Below are 20000 nucleotides of genomic sequence, written 5' to 3' on the forward strand. Positions count from 1 at the left end.
CCAACGCTGTGTCCAACACTCGGACACCTTCATCAATTTCATCATTACTCTGTCACTCTGTTCCTTTTTACCCTCTCTCTTTCTTTCTTCCTCTCTCTCTTTCTCTGTCCCTCTCTCTTTCTCTCTCTCTTTGAGAGCGCTGTGTCTAAATCTGTCATCTTATCATTCTTCATGATCATCATTTTCTTCCCTTTATCTCTCTCCCTCTGTCCATCTCACCATTATTCTGCACAGGTCTCAGTGTCACTGTTACTTTATGGGGTCCATCTATCAGCCTGGTGAAGTCTCATTCAGCGCCTCAGGACCTTGGTGAGTGTGTGTGTGTGTGTGTGTGTGTGTGTGTGAGAGAGAGAGAGAGTGAGTGTGTGAGTATTTGTATGTTTTATATGCCACATTATATGTGCTCTTCATTGCATTGTATAGATTTACTGATCAGCATGCCCAACACCTTGTTTTCAGTCTGTGCAGAAACGGCCGCATGGAGTGTGTCCCACAGGAAAGAGGTAAGGTGACCTTTGACCTTTTGGGGGCGACCTGTAGCTTTCACCTCATTCCCCTTGAGTTCAACTCTCTCCCACATAAAGAATGCCATTAAACTCTCCCCCTCTACACCATGGTCTTTGAGATTAGCTTTAAATGGCTCTGGGTTAAAGACCTTTGTGTGATTAACTCAGTGAACCAGAGCAGCTAGATGTTAATCAGTCTGGGGTTTAAAGTATCCTATACACTGTGTGACCGTTTGTTCTTTTTTGCACACACATGAACATGCGCGCGCACACACACACATATGCATGTACACACACACACACACACTCACACACTCACACACACAAGCACACTGCCACAGCCCATAGAAAGCAGGTGAAATATTACTCTTAGAATGGCATTGTGGACAACAGCACACACACAGACACACACACACACACACACACACACACATATATATATATATATGTAGGCCACCCATGTAGACTTACTAAAGGAGTGTTACTGGTCTTGGCCGTAGTTGAGGCAGAGGCATCACCTGTCAGCATTACCTGATAGACATGTCCGTACGAGCATCACCGGCCCTATGCTGGAGTGTGACATTATCATTGGTGTTGTGAGTGTTACATTCTAAGTGGTGTTATGAGTGTTATATTGTTAATGGATAGTGTCAGGAGATCATGTCTCCTGAAGTGTCCTCTGTTGTTTTGTGACTGTCTGCTGTGCTCTCTTGATCTGTGTGATGTTTGGATGGGGTTGGACTGGGACGCCTGTCACTGTGGTGAACTTGTATCTATCTCTCTCCCTCTGTTATCTAACTCTGTGTGTCTTTCTTGTCTCACCCCTCTCTCTGTTTCCCCCCTTCTCTTTCTTTTTTTCTCTCTCTCTCTCTCTCTGTGTGTCTCTCCTCACCCCCTCCCTCTCTCCCTCTCTCTCTCTCTCTCTCTCTCTCTCTCTCTCTCTCTCTCTCTCTCTCTCTGTCTCTCCATCCCTCCCTCAGAGCCTGAGATGGGTGATTGTCCTGACGGGAAGGTGTTCCACAGCTGCAGAGACGTGGCCACAGGTGCATCCCGCGTGGGCGTGGCCTGCGAGGTCACCTGCAGGAACCTGATGCTCAACCTCACCTGTCCGCCCACCACCCCCTGTGTGCCCGGCTGTGGGTGCCCTGCAGGGTAACACACACACACACACACACACACATACACAAGCACACATGTGCGCGCACACACACACACACACACACACACACAAACACATATTTGCGCACACAAACACACACACGCGCGCACACATACACACACACACGCACACACACACACACACACACATACACTGTCTAAACAGCATTCACTACCTGCGTAAAAATATTGCTGGTAAGATGGTAAGCTCTAGTCAGCTATAATTTGGTGAAGTATGAAATAAAGAAAAAAAAACTGTGGTGGGTTTCCGGTTAAGTTTATCTACCAGGGAGCTACTGTAAATGTGCATCTGTCAATTCACTGAAGGCCTAAATTGATAGAATTAGTTTGTTCTGGACCCTGACCCAGTGTTTGAAAACACTGACATACACATATGCAGACAATGCACACACACACACACACACACACACACACACACACACACACACACACACACACACATACACACACACACACACACACACACACACACACACACACACACACACACATACACACACACACACACACACACACACACACACACACACACACACACACACACACACACACACACACACACACCATACAAGCATGCATGCACTCACACACACACACACACACACACACACACACACACACACCTGTCTCTAACCCACTCACACACACAAAAGAATGCACGCCGCTCTTGCTCTCTCTGCTCTCCGAGAGCATTAATTACAGCGCAGCTCCAGCGAGCCTCTGACACCTGCCAATTTGCTGAGGGATGACTGTAATATTCTGACGATTAGCGTTGATGAGCTCCTCCTCTGAGGACTATGCTCTGTGGCCTTTCTCCAGCATGCAGAGTTTTCTCCTCATTAACTTCAGGATGGACAACTTGGCCATTATAAATGTCTGCGTTTTGTTTTTGATGTTATAATTTGGCCTTGTGTTGCAGTCTTGCGTAATGCAGAGTTATGTAATCACACGGCTCAGTGCCGTGTTTTGTGTTTTCTATTGCTAGGGTGGATACTGTTATACACATTGCACGCACGCACGCATGCACACACACACACACACACACACACACACACACACACACACACACACACACACACACACACACACACCACATTGAGTGCTCTGTTATTATGTGTGATATGTAAGGGATAATGTATTGTCCGCCGGTTTTTATTGGAAAATAAGTCCCGACAGGGCGAACAGTGGAGGGATTATCCCGCTTATTATACGGCTACTTGGCCAAAAGGAGAAAAGAAACTTAACATAATGGGTCTTTAAAAATGATTTTGTTACCGTTTCATGTATTATAGAGACAGAACTAGAGATAGAACTTGACAGTTTCAGGTGTTCTGTGGCGTTTTTTTACTAGTTGACCTTCACTTTCAAGGAAATTCTATTGCAATAAAAGAACACACTTCTTACGGAATGATATGAAAGTTCAAAATCAAATCAAAATCAAAAGCACAAAACCCGTTCCCATTGACAGCGATCATTATACTTTGCGGTTGTAATTATATCGATTTCTGAACGTTGGGAAGGCCCATTCATGTGAATGGAACCCTCAGCAGCATCTGAAGAGCCGTGTAAGAAGTTGTTCTATTGTTGTGTGTTCTCCCAGGTTGGTGGGGCATAATGGCGAGTGCTACTACCCAGAGAACTGCCCCTGTGCCTGGCTGGGACTGGAGTATTTACCTGGAGAGACCGTGGACACACCCTGCTACAGATGGTGACTGAACACACCTGCATTTCACCTTACTCACACACCTGACGTAAACTTCTCACATGTATGCACACCATGCATAGGCCTCATGCATTTACTGCACACACACACTCCTGTAGCCAATCACGAAAGCTGAATAACACACTTATACAGGCACCTCACATGTTTACTCTTTTCACATTAGGCTGCTGATATTTCTGTAGATTCTCCATATAGACATCCAATGCTTACACATGCTACAGTAGCTGTGAAGTTATCAAAGAGTGAATCTGCGTGTTTTAAATTTGCTATAATCCTGGTGGTGGAGCATAGGCTCCAAACAAAAAGCAGTTCACAAAACCATCAATAAAGCACACTTTAAAAATACCAAAAAGGCAGTAATCCTGAATAATTCACTCAGGATGTTTTGAATGTCTTAAACAAGCTGCATACCATTGGTTATTATTACATACTAGTATCCCATGTGCTGCTCCCCTCGCCCTTTGTCTCCCTGTGATCTTAACTCTCCCTTTCTACCCCCATGTGATCTTACCTCTCTCTCTCCCTCTCTACCCCCATGTGATCTTACCCCTCTCTCTCCCTTTCTACCCCCATGTGATCTTACCTCTCTCTCCCTTTCTACCCCCATGTGATCTTACCTCTCTCTCCCTTTCTACCCCCATGTGATCTTACCCCTCTCTCTCCCTTTCTACCCCCATGTGATCTTACCTCTCTCTCTCCCTTTCTATCCCCATGTGATCTTACCCCTCTCTCTCTCCCTTTCTATCCCCTCTCTCTCCCTTTCTACCCCCATGTGATCTTACCCCTCTCTCTCTCCCTTTCTACCCCCATGTGATCTTACCCCTCTCTCTCCCTTTCTACCCCCATGTGATCTTACCCCTCTCTCTCTCCCTTTCTATCCCCATGTGATCTTACCCCTCTCTCTCTCCCTTTCTATCCCCATGTGATCTTACCCCTCTCTCTCTCCCTTTCTATCCCCATGTGATCTTACCCCTCTCTCTCTCCCTTTCTAATATTGTCATTCCAAACAAACACTTCAGGAAGTGCAGTGTGGAACTGTCCCCATGTGATCTTACTCCTCTCTCTCTCTCTCTCTCTCTCTCTCTCTCTCTCTCTCGCTCTCTCTCTTGCCCTCTAGTGTGTGCCACCACGGCTTCTTCAACTGCACCTACACTCCCTGCCCGGCGGTCTGCACCATCTACAGCGACCGCCACTACCACACCTTCGACGGCCTTGAATACGACTATGCCAGCGACTGCCAGGTCTATCTGGTCAAGGTCAGTCCCAATGGAGATGTCATAAGGGAGGAAACAAATCATCACTGTTGAGGAAATGAATGGATCTAATGGGAAGTGGTCCTTGATTCTGAACATGGTGGATATGTAACTGAAAGTCCTGTCGTGTTTTATGAAGGGCCATTGTTGGAATAGTGCATAAAAGCTTGATCTTGTTTATCTGAAAAAGCTGCTGTGCTCGTGCTTTGTGTGCTGTGTAGTACATGAAGTTCGGCTTTGGCATTTAGTACCATCTTCATCAATTCATTTATGTCCAGAGCAGAGGGTAAGAGCTGGACTGGCCTGTTCCTGGCTTAGACGGACGCAGGGCCCCCTCAGGTCAGGTACACTGAGGACTCATCCGACTGTTTTGGGAAGAGAAAGGAAGAGAAAAGGAGCCTCCTTTTGAGTTGTCCTTAGAGGCCTAATGGAGGAAGGATCCAGCCTGTTCTGTTCAGCTCTCCTGGGAGGGGGGTGGGGGTTGAGTTTTATAGAGAGAATAAAAAGTGACTCAGATGTGAAGGATGGTGTCATTCAGAGCTGTGGAAGAGGGGGAGGGGGGGTGAGAGACAGAGGGACAGAGGGAGGATGAGAGAGAGAGAGAGAGAGAGAGAGAGAAAGAGGAAGACTGTAAGAGAATATCTACGCTAAGGGCTAAATAGTGGACACTAATTAGGGAAGAGTCGTTGTGGGACTCGTCTTTGTGATATCAGTGTTTGTGTGTGTGTGTGTGTGTGTGTGTGTGCGTGTGCGTGTGCGTGTGCGTGTGCGTGTGCGTGTGCGTGTGCGTGTGCGTGTGCGTGTGCGTGTGCGTGTGCGTGTGCGTGTGTGTTTGTATGTGTGTGGGTGTAGACCAGGGTCCTGAGGGGTTGAACCGAGTGCAAAACAAACAAGGTGAAGAATAGCTACTGTACCCTCTCTGCCTCCCTCTCAGCAGCGTTACTATACAACTCTGCATCCTTTCTCTCTGCCTCCTACCCTCCATCCATCTCACTCTCCCTTCTTCCAGCTTCCTCACTAGCTCATCCCCCTCTCCCTCTCTCTTCCTCTCCCTCCCATCTCTTTCTCCCTCTCTTCATCTCCCTCTCTTTTCTCCTTCTCTCCTCCCATCTCCCTCTCTCTTCCTCTCCCTCATTCTTAACTCCATGTCTCCATGTCTATGCTCCCTCATTCTGTCCTTGTTCTGTCTCTCTCTGTACACTTCTCTCTCTCTATGTACACCTCTCTCTCTCTCTCTCTCTCTCTCTCCCTCTAAGTGTGTCCCATCCTCACTCTCTTTCCTTCTCCATTTGTCTCCCTTCCTCCCTTATTCTCTCTCACTCCCTCTTACCCTCTCTCTCTCTCCCTCTCTCTGCCTCTTTCCTTCCCTCTCTTTCCCCCTCTCTCTCTCTGGCCCCCTCCCCTCCTCCTCCTCTGGGAGATTGAATGGCGGGTAAAGGGATCCGTGTGGGTCTGCAGCTCTTAATCTTGGGAAAATCAGAGGGGATTTTTAATTAGGCGGCCTTGAGGTAACGCTACTCCACTGAATGTCAGCTCCAGGGGACAAGAAGGGCACACACACTCACACAACAAAGAGCAACCTGTTCCCCAATCAGACCACTTTAAGGAACACTGAGTATGTGTGTGTGTGTGTGTGTGTGTCTGTGTGTGTCTATGTGTGTGCACGTGTATGTGTGTGTGTGTGTGTGTGTGCACGCACATAACTTTAAACACACTTTGTGTTTATTAAGTTCGTGGAATGTAAAAGTGTTTCTTTATGTCTTTTTTATTATTATTTTTAATGTGGTGTGTGTGTGTGTGTGTGTGTGTGTGTGTGTGTGTTTGTGTATGTGTGTGTGTATGTGTGTGTGTGTGTGTGTGTGTGTGTGTGTGTGTGTGTGTGAGTGTGTGTGAGTGTGTGTGTCGGTTACATCTTTGAAGTTGAACCTTTCAGCTGTGACGTTTGTTAAACACAGACCTACAACATGTCAACGTCTCATGCCATTCTCAGCTTAAGTTTCAGAATGTGTGTGAGTAGGAGGGGAGTTTGGTGTACATACATACGTGTGTGTGTGTGTGTGTGTGTGTGTGTGTGTGTGTGTGCGCGCGCGTTTGTGTATATGCGTGAATATGTATGTGCATGTATGCGTGTCTGTGTGTGTGTGTGTGTGTGTGTAAGGTGAGTGTAACGTGTGATAAAGGGGAAAAAGAGTGGGATATTTTAAAGGGTAGTAGTTCTCAGAGGACTGCAATGATCTACCCAAGGGACCAGACCTCTCCGAGTTTTTCTGCTTCTTTTCTCTGCCTCATTCTTTCCTTCTCCCCCTCCCTCTCCATCTCCCTCTTTCTCTTCCTCTCTCTCTTTCTCTATCCCTCTCTCTGTCTGGCTCACATTTTCACTCCCTTTCTTACATTCCTCCTCCCCTTTGCAGTATTTTAAAGCAGGATCAGTTTGACATCCAGTTTTACATCCTGCAGTTTTACATTCTAGCAGTATGGCCTACTGTGGTACCCAGGGTGTTATATCCTGATGCTTATGTACAGTATGTATGGAACCCTAGGATGACACTTGAGCCACATTCCATATTCCTGATTCTGGGTTTGGGATCTGAGATCATGAACACCACATGATAACTTTACAGATATTCAAACCACTTTATGAGCCCTATGCGTTTCTGTCCTGTGCATTTTAGCCTGGTCTCTCTCTCTCTCTCTCTCTCTCTCTCTCTCTCTCTCTCTCTCTCTCTCGCTGTGCTGAGTTTCGAGTCCTTTGTGCGGCTGCTGCAGTTGCACTGCTTGGTGTTTGTTTTGCAGAGTGTGGGAGGCACAGAGGTGGCCATTATGGCTCAGAACAAGGACTGCTACGAGAGCGGCATCGTTTGCATGAAGTACCTGCAGATCTACATGGGCCTCACCAAGATCTACTTCAGCGACAACTCGGGCAAACCGGTGAGACATACACACTCTCCTGTAGACCTGTTAACCCCTGTACACACCATCTCCAGATAGTGTACCCACTCCATCGACTCACCCCTCCTCAGCTGTGTCTGTCTGAAGAGAGTTGACGTATCGCAGTAGTGCCACTCTAGTCAGAGTGCTTTGCAATTACTTTTTTTTTCCAAGTGAAGTACACCTGTGGAATAAATAAATGATTTATAATTTGTACGCAGTAGCGTGCTAACAAGTGAGCAGGCTACTGCTGTCCAAGATCTCAAATGAGCTTAGTCTTGATAATAGGGGTACTAGCTGGACACAACATGGACAGTGACCAAAGGTCTCAGTGCCTTGGAGGGGGAGCAAAGAAGACTTTGATAGCACTTTTTTCTCTTCCAAAGGGCTTGCAAAATCCTAACACATAGTAACAATGGTCAGACCTTTTGTTACATGCACGACTGATCTGGAATGGTCTGACTGTAGTTTAGCAGCTGCAGTGCCTGTTCATGATCTGAAGTGGTATACAGTAGCTTTTCATGTGTGGAATTTGAAATGGTTTGACCATGGTTTGATCCGGTCTGGTGTGATGTTTTCCATTGGCTTTCCGTGGGACTTCCTCTAGGATAGTTGGAGATTTGAGAGATTGGAGAGTTGCGTTTGATGTAGAGTAGTAAGCGTGCAGGTGTGCTTGTTGGAGAGGGTTCTGAGTTTGTGGGTGATCTATGGCTGTGAGCGTGTAGGTTTGTGTTGGACAGGGGAGTGTGTTTCTGTGTGATGTACAATACGAGGTGTGAGTTGGAGTTGGATGTTTTTGGGTCTGATTGGTGCTGATCCGGTTCTGTCTCAGAGCTCCTCGACGGTGATTGGCCGGGGCTTTGAGTTTGAGCTGTGGCAGGCCGGGTATTACACGGCGGTCCACTTCCCCAACCAGGACCTGACCGTGCTCTGGGACCGCAAGACCACCATACACATAAGAGCTGGACCGCAGTGGAAGGTGAGCCCTCTGAACCTCATCAGGCAATCATACTCACACCCTTGTTCTGTTCAATAGTTTCTGCTGTCGGGTGGAGATCTTGCATTTCCAAATTCATTCATTTTCATGAATTATTTTTTTTTACACCTTTTAATTAATTCAACATTGCATCATCAAATAAAAAATACCCCAGCAAATTTGGAGATAAAGATTTCCACCTGACTGCAGTGTTATGTTTTAGCCCATAGGAAAAAAATCATACTTGTATACACGGTATATATGTGTTTGTTTGTTTGCTTGTTTGTGTGTGTGTGCATGCAGGGTCAGCTGAGTGGCCTGTGTGGGAACTTTGACATGGAGACGGTGAATGACATGACCACCGCTGGACACATGGAGATTAGCAACCCACAGGCCTTTGGAGACAGCTGGGCCCTGGGACAGGTGAGAGAGTGAGGGGTGTGTGTCCCAATGTGTGTGTGTGTGTGTGTGTGTGCCTGTGTGTGTGCGTGTATGTGTGTGTGTGTGTGTGTGTCCCTATGTGTGCACAGTATGTGTGTGCCTGTGTGTGTGCGTGTACAGTATGTGTGTGTGTGTGTGTGTGTGTGTGTGTGTGTGTGCATGTGCGTGTGCCTGTGCCTGTGTGTGTGCGTGTAACACTGTGACTGTGTGTTCCCTGCAGTGCGAGAGTGATTTTCTGGTGAAGAGGCCGTGCGAGGGGGACTTGAGCCGGCAGCCGTACGCTAAGCGTGAGTGTGGACTCCTCTACAGCGATGTCTTCGCCCCCTGCCACAACGTGGTGAGTTCCTCTTCTCTCCATCTCGCTCCCCATGAGAAATCCGACCCCTTCTTTTCACTCAACTTTTCTGTGTACACAGGAGACGAAATAAGCACCTTAGTATGCGCCATATTATGTGGAATTTATAAAGCTTTCTCTTCATCAAGTAACCAGCGCTCATTACCACCCTCCAATATTGATTTATTGTACCATATCATTAAATCACTTTATTCAACTGATGGCAACAAGACAACACAGGGCAGTAATTATACTCCACTTTAAAATGCTTAAAATACAATTATTTGAACAGCTAGGCTATGACAGATGCAATCAGAGACTTATAATAACAGACTTTATTAATAGTCTAGCAAAAAAAGGGAAAGACGTGAAAAAGTTAACTTAACACATTAGAAGGTAAACAAATTATAATGTTGCTTTCAACGTGGTTCAAAGAGGCTGAACATGTGCTTTGAATACTGGTTCTGTTGTTTCTGAAGGTTTCTCCTACTGATGTATTTTAACAACAACCTGGATTACATCTGCTTTTAAAAAGAAACAGATGTTTTCATACTTAATGGCAAAATTCCTAATCAATCGCTCTTAGTACTTCTCCTTCCATGTTTTTACGCAATGCTCCTACGTACTTTTTCCTCCACCTTCCCATGAATGCATGAGTGAGTGAGAACAGCGCAGCTTGCCTGACCGCTCTCCTGTGGTCAGCAAAATGCACTTTCAAGCATGTGAGGTGTTTTTACATGCAATGCCATGTTTTTAGGCCCAAATAAAGAAAATAAAGTGAATGCCTTAGTTAGTACTGTACATCAGCTCTTCAGTCCCGGGATTCTCTTAGGTTGCTGCTCTTCTCAGTAGCCTTAACTCCGCTCCCTCCCTCTCTACCGGTGTGGGGCTTTGTCTTTGTGCATACCTGGGAAAATGTCATCCCTTAGACGGCCGATTGTCTCTGGGGTGTGTCACGCTTTAATTTGCTCCCCTGAGAGGAAGCTAGACCCGTCCCCAGGTATCTGCTGTGGGGGTGTGTTGAGATAGATAGACCTTCTTTGGTACCCTGGAGAAAAGGGCATCTCTTACCCACAGCAGCGGAGAATAGGCTGCCCCAGCGCTGCCATCTTCTCATCTGTCACCTCTGTGCTGACACACACACACACACACACACACACACACACACACACACACACTCATATGCACTGGTGTGCCAAAAACACACATGGGTCATTCCGTGGCAAATTAGATAAGGTTGTTGTTGGGTAGCAAGTAGGAATACAAAAATGTGTGTGGAAGTAGCCCTTTGTATTGCCATTTAGTGTGCAAAGTGGCAATGTTGTACCATAGATAAATATTATGCATAGATAGCGTGGTGTGTTGTCAGCATTCTGGCGCATAATGGCTGCTGTGTATCACCCAGGTGGGTGCTACACATTTGTGGTGGTTAGTGAGGTTTCCCCTTCACTGTGAGGTGCTTTGAGTATCAAGAAAAGCGCTATATAATTATGATGTGTTGTTGTATAACTTTGTGCATTTATTTATCCATGTACAACAATTGCCACTACTCTATGTACACTAGATTTATCCAAAATATACCCAGGAGAGATATTTGGACTGTAATAACTATATAATTCCTAGTGCTAAAGGTAGGACATTTCACACAGTGGCCATGCACAGCCAAGCCTATAAACAAAATCACTAACAGATCAACCTTTGTGGGCAAAAAACACCACAAACAGAACAGCCTTCAATAGTCGTTCACTGGGGTTATCAAGTAGGCACCTTCCTTCATCTGTGTGTCATTGAGCTACTGTAGGCCCACAACACCTCCAGAAGACTTAGCAGTGGTGGCTGGCATCCCAGACCCACCCCTCTCCACACTTGTGATGGGTTCTCTGGGATGGCCACCAAATTCTTGAGTCAGTCCTCCTCTTTGTTGCTGATTATACATTGAGCTATTCCTACAGAGATGTTCATGTTCCTACTAGCTACCCCACATACCATTTTTAATTCTACGAAAATGACCAAAAAATTCAATCACACCACTGCATGAAGACACTTTGATGTCTTCATGCACATGTACAGTATTGTAGAGATTGGCCCACAATTAAAAAATAATGTAGAGTCTCTCAATGGGCATTCAGTACAAGGTTTAAATGGTCAAGTCATACTAAGAATATGTTTGTCTTCCATGCTGCAAAGTTTGGCTGGGATAGGAACCCCGCTTGTAATATCTAAAAGAATCAGGGTGGTAAAAATATGATTTGAAGCCAGCACAGAATGACCCACATACTTTACACACACACACACACACACACACACACACACACACACACACACACACACACACATACACACACACACACACACACACACACACACACACACACAGACACACATACATAGAGACAGAGAGAGAGAGAGAGAGAGAGAGAGAGAGAAAGAAACAACCACACACACAACCAACACACAGCCACATACCATGCACACAAACTGTAGTCACACTGGAAGAACACTATAGTCTCTTTTATCATCCTCTCCTCAGCTGTCCCCAAGGTGTGTGTGTGTGTGTGTGTGTGTGTGTGTGTGTGTGTGTGTGTGTGTGTGTGTGTGTGTAACCCAAAGCTAACTGCCCTCTCTGATCTCTAAGAGGTTGCTTTGGATTTCCCCTACTTGACCTCCAGTGCGTCTCTGGCATACGGTGTTCTGACCTCCTTAGCTGTAGCTCTCTGCAGTATCTGTGTTGTCCATCTCCCCTATCGGAGAGCCCGCTCCATTGGGGGTAATTGGACGTGAGTGCAGTAGCCTTTCTCTCCCGCCGACATCTAGCGAAGACATCACTGAAAAGCTTTCTTTCTTACCGTTAGCTCTCTCGACCCAGTTTCTATAGATTCTCAACACACACACACACACACACACACACACGCACACACGCACACACACACACACACACACACACACACATACACGCACACACAGACGCACACACACTGCTTTCCCAGGCCTACTGTACCTCTGGAGACCATCTGGAATGTGTGTTGCAGTTAGTTTCTCTTAAAATGCAAAAGTGGACCTAACAGCAAACCAACTGACATCCCTTTGGGCTTGATAGAAAGAACAGGGTCATGGGTTTACTGGCATTGTTTGATGTATGGGCTTAGATGGCTGCCTGGGGGTTTGGCCCTATATCAGATGTTCATAGGAAATTCCACTTTACCGAATAATTAATAACTCAGATTCCTGCCCATGTGAGTGACCCCCCTGTTTTGTGGCAGGTGGATGTGACCTGGTTCTACAGGAACTGCCTGACGGACACCTGCAACTGTAACCGTGGGGGGGACTGTGAGTGCCTGTGCACAAGCATTGCTGCGTATGCACACAAATGCTGCCAAAATGGGATCGCCATTCAGTGGAGGTCTCCTACAGTGTGCCGTGAGTATGCATAGAAATATGCACACCCTCAAAGACACGCACACACACTGCAGGCCAAGCAAATATGAATGAATTTGTTTTAGTATTTATGTAGTTGTGAGTTAACTTTTGTTTTATCCTCTTTTTCAGCCTATGATTGTGAATATTACAACCAAGGTATGCAACAGCAGCCACTGACACAATAGTCTAAAATAAATGCCTTAAATTAAACTAAAATAAATGCCTTAAATTAAATATCTTTTTTTTCTGTATGTATGCTCTTCTTATGTGTGTGTGTGTGTGTGTATGTGTGTGTGTATGTGTATGTGTGTGTGTGTGTACGTGTGTGTGTGGGTACACAGAGCTTGGGGATGGCCCCTACACACTGTGGAGTGGCGCTGCTAACGACTCCGACTGTGTGTTTGGGGCGAACGTGAGCAGCGGAGAGGTGTTTCCCCTGCTCAGAGCCGGCCTACAGACACAGACGCAGACCGCCGCCGTCTTCAACTTCATGATCACCGCAGGACTGCACAAGGACCGAGCCTCACGTATGCGCCGCTCTGTACACACACATTCATATACAGCATACGGCACACACACACACACACACACACACACACACACACACACACACACACACACACACACACACACACACACACACACAGTTTTAACTGTGTAAATGTTATTGTGCCTTGCCTGTGCCTGTGATGGTGTGTGTATGTTCACGCATATGTGTGTGTGTGTGTGTATGTGCATGTGTGTGAAGGTCTACCAGTTGTCTCCTTGGAGTCTGCAGAACGTCCCAACTACTTCCTCAGTGTCACAGAAAGCCGCACGCTGCGATTGGAGCGTTGGACTGTGGGGGCGGAGTTTGGGCTCCGGGCCTCTTTTATCCATCACCAGGGCCTGTGGTTGCCACGGCGATCCTCGTTCGAGCTTCTGGGCCAGAAGGGTGTGTTTCTCTCCCTCACACACACAGCAGCGCGAGCACAGAGCTATGACAACACACTCGCCTTTAAGAGCAGCAGCAGCTTCACCATGGAGGGTAAGACACACACACATACACACACACACACACACACACACACACATACACACACACACACACACACACACACACACACACACACACACACACACTGTTACAACCGAGGGTTGAGTTAACTAGCGACCCACAACGCCGATACGCGAATGCCAAACGCAACCGCATACACTAGCCAGCTTATCTAAAACATTACAAACTACGCTCGTAAGTCTAGGGGGAATTCTAATAGCTAGCCAACCTTCAGTGTAACTTACCCTGCGTGTCTGTGTTAACGTGGACGTGAGACTATGTCAATAGTGTGGGTAATGTTGGATGCAACTATTGAAGGCCACAAGAGACAAGCTTACCAGCTCCGAGGGCGAGCGTGCAAACCGGGCCAGCACAGGTGTTGCTCTTCCTCCGAGAGCGGCCAGCTCTCTCTGTTGTTCGGTTGTTTAGTTCAGTTTTGTTAAAAGAATGTCCGGTGCCAGACTCAACGTTCAACATAGAAATAATAACTGTATTGCGAAAGGGCGAATGTCCGCTCAGGTCGAAAACGGCGTCTCTCTTCAGTTGCGACACTCTGGCGTCTTCCCGCTTCCTCCAGGTGTCCACCTGTAATCAATTTTTTGAAACTCCGCGCTTGCCCCGCCCAGCAATCAGCTGGTGCTCGAGCAGCCTTCAATCAGTATGTGCTTTTTCCCTAGCCTGACCGTAACATTCCTTCCCCCATCAGACAAAAAAAAAACTAATATATATTTTTTTTCACCTCATTTCAAGTTATATATTTTTCTTTTTTTTTTTTCTTTTTTTTTTACCATGGCACCGGCTATTGAAAATCTAATGGACTATACATAATATATTTTTTCTTCAGTTCATCATCATAAAACCATTATTCTTATTTCTGTCATCTTCCTAACACAAAGTGACACACTTATGTCATAATCTCTCCAGTATTTCTAAGCACGTGATAAAGTGTCTGCAATGATGTTATCCTTGCCAGCTATATGCTGAACCACTAGGCTGTAGGGTTGAAGCACAAGACTCCACCGGAAGACTCGAGCATTGGAAGTCTTGAACTTCGCTACAAAGGTCAGGGGGTTGTGGTCTGTCAGGACCAACAACTCCCCACCCGAGCTTGCGACATAAACCTCAAAGTGGCGCAGTGCTAGCACCAATGCTAGCGCTTCCTTTTCAATTGTAGAGTAAGCCCGCTGATGTTTATTGAGCTTCTTTGAGAAATATGCAACAGGTCTATCAAAACCCTGATCATCTACTTGCAGCAAAACAGCACCGACTCCCACCTCGCACGCATCCACTGCAAGTTTAAAAGGGATGGCAAAGTCGGGTGCCCTCAACACTGGCTCACAAGACAGAACAGCCTTAACCCTATCAAATGCCAGTTGGCAAGTGTCAGACCACCTGAACTTCACATCCTTGCGAAGTAAGTTTGTCAACGGTTCAGTTACCACAGCAAAGTTTGGGACAAACCTACGATAAAAACCACACATCCCAAGCACTCTCATGAGCTCTCTGCGAGTTCTTGGGACAGGGAGATCCGAGATAGCCTGGATCTTGGCTTGCCTAGGACACACCAAGCCCTGACCCACCTGATGTCCTAAGTAGGTCACCTGACCTTGGCCAAACTCACACTTTGGCAAGTTCACAATCAACTGGGCCTGCTGTAACCTCACAAACAGTTCTCTCAGATGTCTCATGTGCTCAACCCATGAGGCACTGAATGTCACCAGATCATCAATGTAGGTGACCACATTGGTCAGCCCTGCTGTAACTGTATTCATCGCCCTCTGGAAAGTGGCCGGGGCATTCTTCATCCCAAAAGGGAGTACTTGGCACTGATAGAGGCCGAGAGGAGTGACAAATGCTGACACCTGCTGGGCGCGAGGTGTTAGAGGCACTTGCCAGTAGCCCTTTAAAAGATCTAACTTGGACACATACTGGGCGCTACCAATGCGGTCAATACAGTCATCTAGACGCGGGATGGGAAAAGCATCTGTCTTTGTGACTTGATTTACTTTCCGGTAATCAATGCAAAACCGCATTGTACCGTCTGCTTTCGGGACCAGTACCACTGGCGAACTCCATTCACTATGACTGGGCTGGACCACCCCAATCTTAGTCATGTACTCAAGCTCTTCCTGCACCTGTTTTAGCTTGGCTGGACCCAACCTATAAGGGTGTTGCTTTATAGGCAGAGCCTCACCAGTGTCTACATCGTGCACTGCTAGATTTGTGCGACCAGGGACATCACGGAACAACTCCGGATAATCCCCCACCAAAGCTCTTAGGTCAGCTTGCTGACTCTCACTCAAGTGACCGAGATGTTTATCAAATGCTCGCAGAGCCTCGGAATTGCTAACGCGCACCCCAACAGGTTCAACAGCCTCAACGCCATCTTCACCATGATCAAGCTCATCTTTAGCAGACACACAAGCTACAGGAACAGAGTCTGCTCTCCCCACATATGCCTTCAATAAGTTCACATGACACAGACGTGACTTCGTTCTCCGGTCTGGAGTTTCAACGACATAATTGCGGTCTCCCACTCTCTTCTCAATCACGTAAGGACCACAAAAACGCGTGCTCAAACTGTCTCCCCTCATGGGCAAAAGCATCAAGACTCTGTCTCCAGGCTTAAAAATTCGCTCTACAGCCCTCTTGTCATAATGCATTTTCATGCGCTCCTGAGCTCCTTTCAGATGTTCTTGAGCCACCTGACAAGCAGATGACAGTCGGTCACGGAACATGGCTACGTACTGCAAAACAGTCCCCTCACTAGACTGCTTCACCAGTCGCTCTTTGATCATTTTCAATGGACCCCTGACATCATGACCAAAAACCAATTCAAAGGGGGTAAACCCGGTAGACTCATTCATAGCGTCTCTGAGCGCAAACAACAAGAACGGGAGAGCCACATCCCAATCCCCAGGATGTTGAACAGAGTAGGTCTTAATTGCAGTCTTCAAGGTTTGATGGTACCGCTCAATGGCTCCCTGAGACTGAGGATGGTACGCCGAAGAAGTAATCTGCTCAATCCCTAGGTCACACATTACCTCCTGAAACACATTGGACACAAAATTGGTGCCCCGGTCAGACTGAATTTGCCTTGGGAGGCCAAAACGAGAGAAGAAACCTATTAAAGCATCAAGAACCGGTTTTGCCTTAATATCTCTCAGAGGCAAAGCCTCAGGAAAGCGAGTAGTAACATCCATGATTGTTAACAGATACTGATTACCTTTTTTCGTCTTAGGCAACGGCCCAACACAGTCAATAAGGACCCGAGAAAAAGGCTCATCAACAACAGGGAGAGGACATAAAGGTGCAAGGGGGATTTTCTGATTGGGTTTCCCCACCATCTGACATGAATGACAAGACCTACAGACAGCCACCACATCGCGATGTAACCGAGGCCAGTAGAAATGCCGGAGGATTTTTGCCTGGGTTTTCCTAATGCCCAAATGGCCAGCCAACGGTGTTTCATGGGCCAGACGCAAAACTTCAGGGCGGAACCTCTCTGGCAACACAACCTGCTCCACAGTACTCCAGACCTCAGTGGCCGGACGATCAGACGGCCTCCACTTTCGCATCAACACATCATCACGCACATAAAATCCCTCAGCCATATCTCTACTTTCTTCTGAGCTAACAGCACTCTCTCTTATTGATGCTAACACAGGGTCCGCCTTCTGACCAGCAATAAGCGCTGCCCTGCTATACTGCTGAGCATCAGGCAGACCATCCAATGTTGCAAGAAAGGTATCAGACAAAGCTACAGGTTCTACTTCTGTCGGTGTGGCGCTCAGTGTTCTCTTTGACTGAGAGCGTGTGACCACACAGGCTGGGAAAATCGCAGGACACTCTCGTTCCAGAGCTAAGGTCTCTGGCGACTCACAAGGCTCCAAACTTACAACAGGAGTAAGACAGACTTGACTACCAGCCAAGTCGTTGCCTAAGAGCAAACCAACGCCATCTATGGGCAAAGACTGTACTACACCCACAGTAACATAACCAGTAATAAGGTTAGATTTCAGAAACACTCTATGCAGAGGGACAGCACCATACTCACCTCCCAGACCTTTAAGGAGGACAGAGGCTTTCAGGGAAGTTTTATCCGTCCAAGACATTAGCCCAGCTAACAAAAGAGACTGAGCTGCCCCTGTATCCCTTAATACATTTACTGGTACCTCAGGCTCTCCTTCAGAGGGCGCAACCGCACCCTGAGAGACAAAGCTTTTATACACCTCAGACGTTACTCCTATAGGTGTGTTCACTGGGGACAGTGGCTCGTGAGAGACAGGACTTTCTCCATTCTCAGCCATCACACAAGCTACAGGCCGTCGAGCATCATCATAACGGCCTCTATTCTCCAGCAGGCGACAGCGAGACTTCATGTGACCAGGTTTCTTACAGTAGTGGCAAATGATCTCATTTAACTGGTTAGATTGACGAAAAGGCTTGGTACTAGAAAAAGGTTTAGGACCAGCTCTGCTGCTCTGATCTGCTCTGATCTGACTCGGTGGATCCACCTCCTTCTTACTTTCAAATCCCTGCTTCCGGCCCATTACTGAGGATCTACCTTTCCAAGGATCTTGGTGAACCAACACATAATTATCAACCTTTTCAGCAGCTTTCCTCGGCTCAGTCACTTGCTGTTCATTCAAATGCACTTCAATATGACGAGGCACACTAGATTTAAACTGCTCTAAGAGAAGCAATTTTCTCAGGTCTTGAAAAGTGTGAACCTCACAAGCCCGCAGCCACTTGTCGAACGCCAGCTCCTGCTGCCTAGCGAGATCGACATATGTCTGGTCAGACTTTAACTTTAAAGTGCGGAATTCCAGCCGATAAGCTTCAGGAACCCGTTCATAAGCTCTGAGGACTGCTTTCTTAACCGCCTCATATTCACCACTATCCGCAAACCCGAGGGCAACGTACGCTTCCTGTGCCTTCCCTGTAAATTCTCTTCGAACCAAAGTCACCCACTCAGACTGAGGCCAAGACCTCTCAGTTGCAGTACGCTCAAAAGCCTCAAAAAATATCTCTGGAGCCTCTACACAAAACCGTGGCATGATCTTCAAACACCTACCGATATCAAAACGTCCCTGATGTTCCCGCTGACGCTGATTATCTTGACTTTCTCTCTTTATCTGTTCCAGTTTTGTGTTAGCTACCTGTAATTCAAGCTGCAGATCCTTCTCTCTTTTCTCACGCTGTTCCTCTTCATACTGCCTGTCTTTCACTCTGCGTATTTCTTTAGTGCGCTCATCTGTACACCCAAGCTGCAAAGCTAATTTATCCACAAGTGAGATTTTCTTCATGTCTTCTGCATATTCAATCTCCATGAAACCAAACAGCTCCACTAGCTGTGGCTTAGTGAGCTTCACAAGCCGACATCGAGTCACCTCTTCTTCCATGAACTCTTCAGCAAATTCAGTCATTTTGCCTGATACAAAGTTAAACCCAAAATAGTCAAATGCCAGAACAGGCTAAACAAAAAAACATTCACAATGCAATACTCTAATTGCCAAAGCTGCTCCACACAGAGAATATTTGCAATGGTCACTGCACAAAATTTCCCAGCATACACTGGACCTAAACAAACAAAAGGGCTGTTAGACCTCCTATATTGTACCAATCGCGCTAGAGGCAGCGCTACAAAGCCATTCAAATACAAGTTTAGGACTTGGCAAACAAAATAACTAGGCCTAGCCTACTTCAAACAGGCACCCTGGTACACAGACCATAGGCTACAACAGAAAAGTCCACAGGAGCAAGTAAAGCTACACAAATTGGTTGGTTACCACCAACACTTTACACCTGAAAACTGCAAAGCGAGAGCAAATAAACGACGGTGCTACTTTCGCAGAGCGACACAAAACCTTTATGAAATCGCTAAACAATTGTTTACACAACTATACAAAACACGTCTGCACACAAACACTTCGTAACCGAACTACTTACCACAATACACTACAGGGAATAAACACTAAATCCCGGACGAGCTCTCCACTTGTTACAACCGAGGGTTGAGTTAACTAGCGACCCACAACGCCGATACGCGAATGCCAAACGCAACCGCATACACTAGCCAGCTTATCTAAAACATTACAAACTACGCTCGTAAGTCTAGGGGGAATTCTAATAGCTAGCCAACCTTCAGTGTAACTTACCCTGCGTGTCTGTGTTAACGTGGACGTGAGACTATGTCAATAGTGT

At 46.7% G+C, this 20000-nt stretch overlaps 1 protein-coding gene across 1 annotated transcript in view; it reads left to right on the plus strand.

Moving 5' to 3' along the window:
- The window catches only part of otogl (otogelin-like), a 56407-nt gene that overhangs the window by 17425 nt on the left and 18982 nt on the right, over positions 1 to 20000 (plus strand). Inside the window, exons 18-28 of the mRNA XM_062548005.1 lie at positions 1530 to 1658; positions 3286 to 3393; positions 4526 to 4664; positions 7455 to 7589; positions 8422 to 8568; positions 8869 to 8988; positions 9227 to 9343; positions 12601 to 12757; positions 12887 to 12913; positions 13099 to 13284; positions 13506 to 13784. Coding sequence (XP_062403989.1) covers positions 1530 to 1658; positions 3286 to 3393; positions 4526 to 4664; positions 7455 to 7589; positions 8422 to 8568; positions 8869 to 8988; positions 9227 to 9343; positions 12601 to 12757; positions 12887 to 12913; positions 13099 to 13284; positions 13506 to 13784 — 1544 coding nt within the window. The remainder of the gene's footprint in view (positions 1 to 1529; positions 1659 to 3285; positions 3394 to 4525; positions 4665 to 7454; positions 7590 to 8421; positions 8569 to 8868; positions 8989 to 9226; positions 9344 to 12600; positions 12758 to 12886; positions 12914 to 13098; positions 13285 to 13505; positions 13785 to 20000) is intronic.

The sequence above is a fragment of the Sardina pilchardus genome, chromosome 10 (genome assembly GCF_963854185.1).
Source record: "Sardina pilchardus chromosome 10, fSarPil1.1, whole genome shotgun sequence".
NCBI lineage: Eukaryota > Metazoa > Chordata > Actinopteri > Clupeiformes > Clupeidae > Sardina > Sardina pilchardus.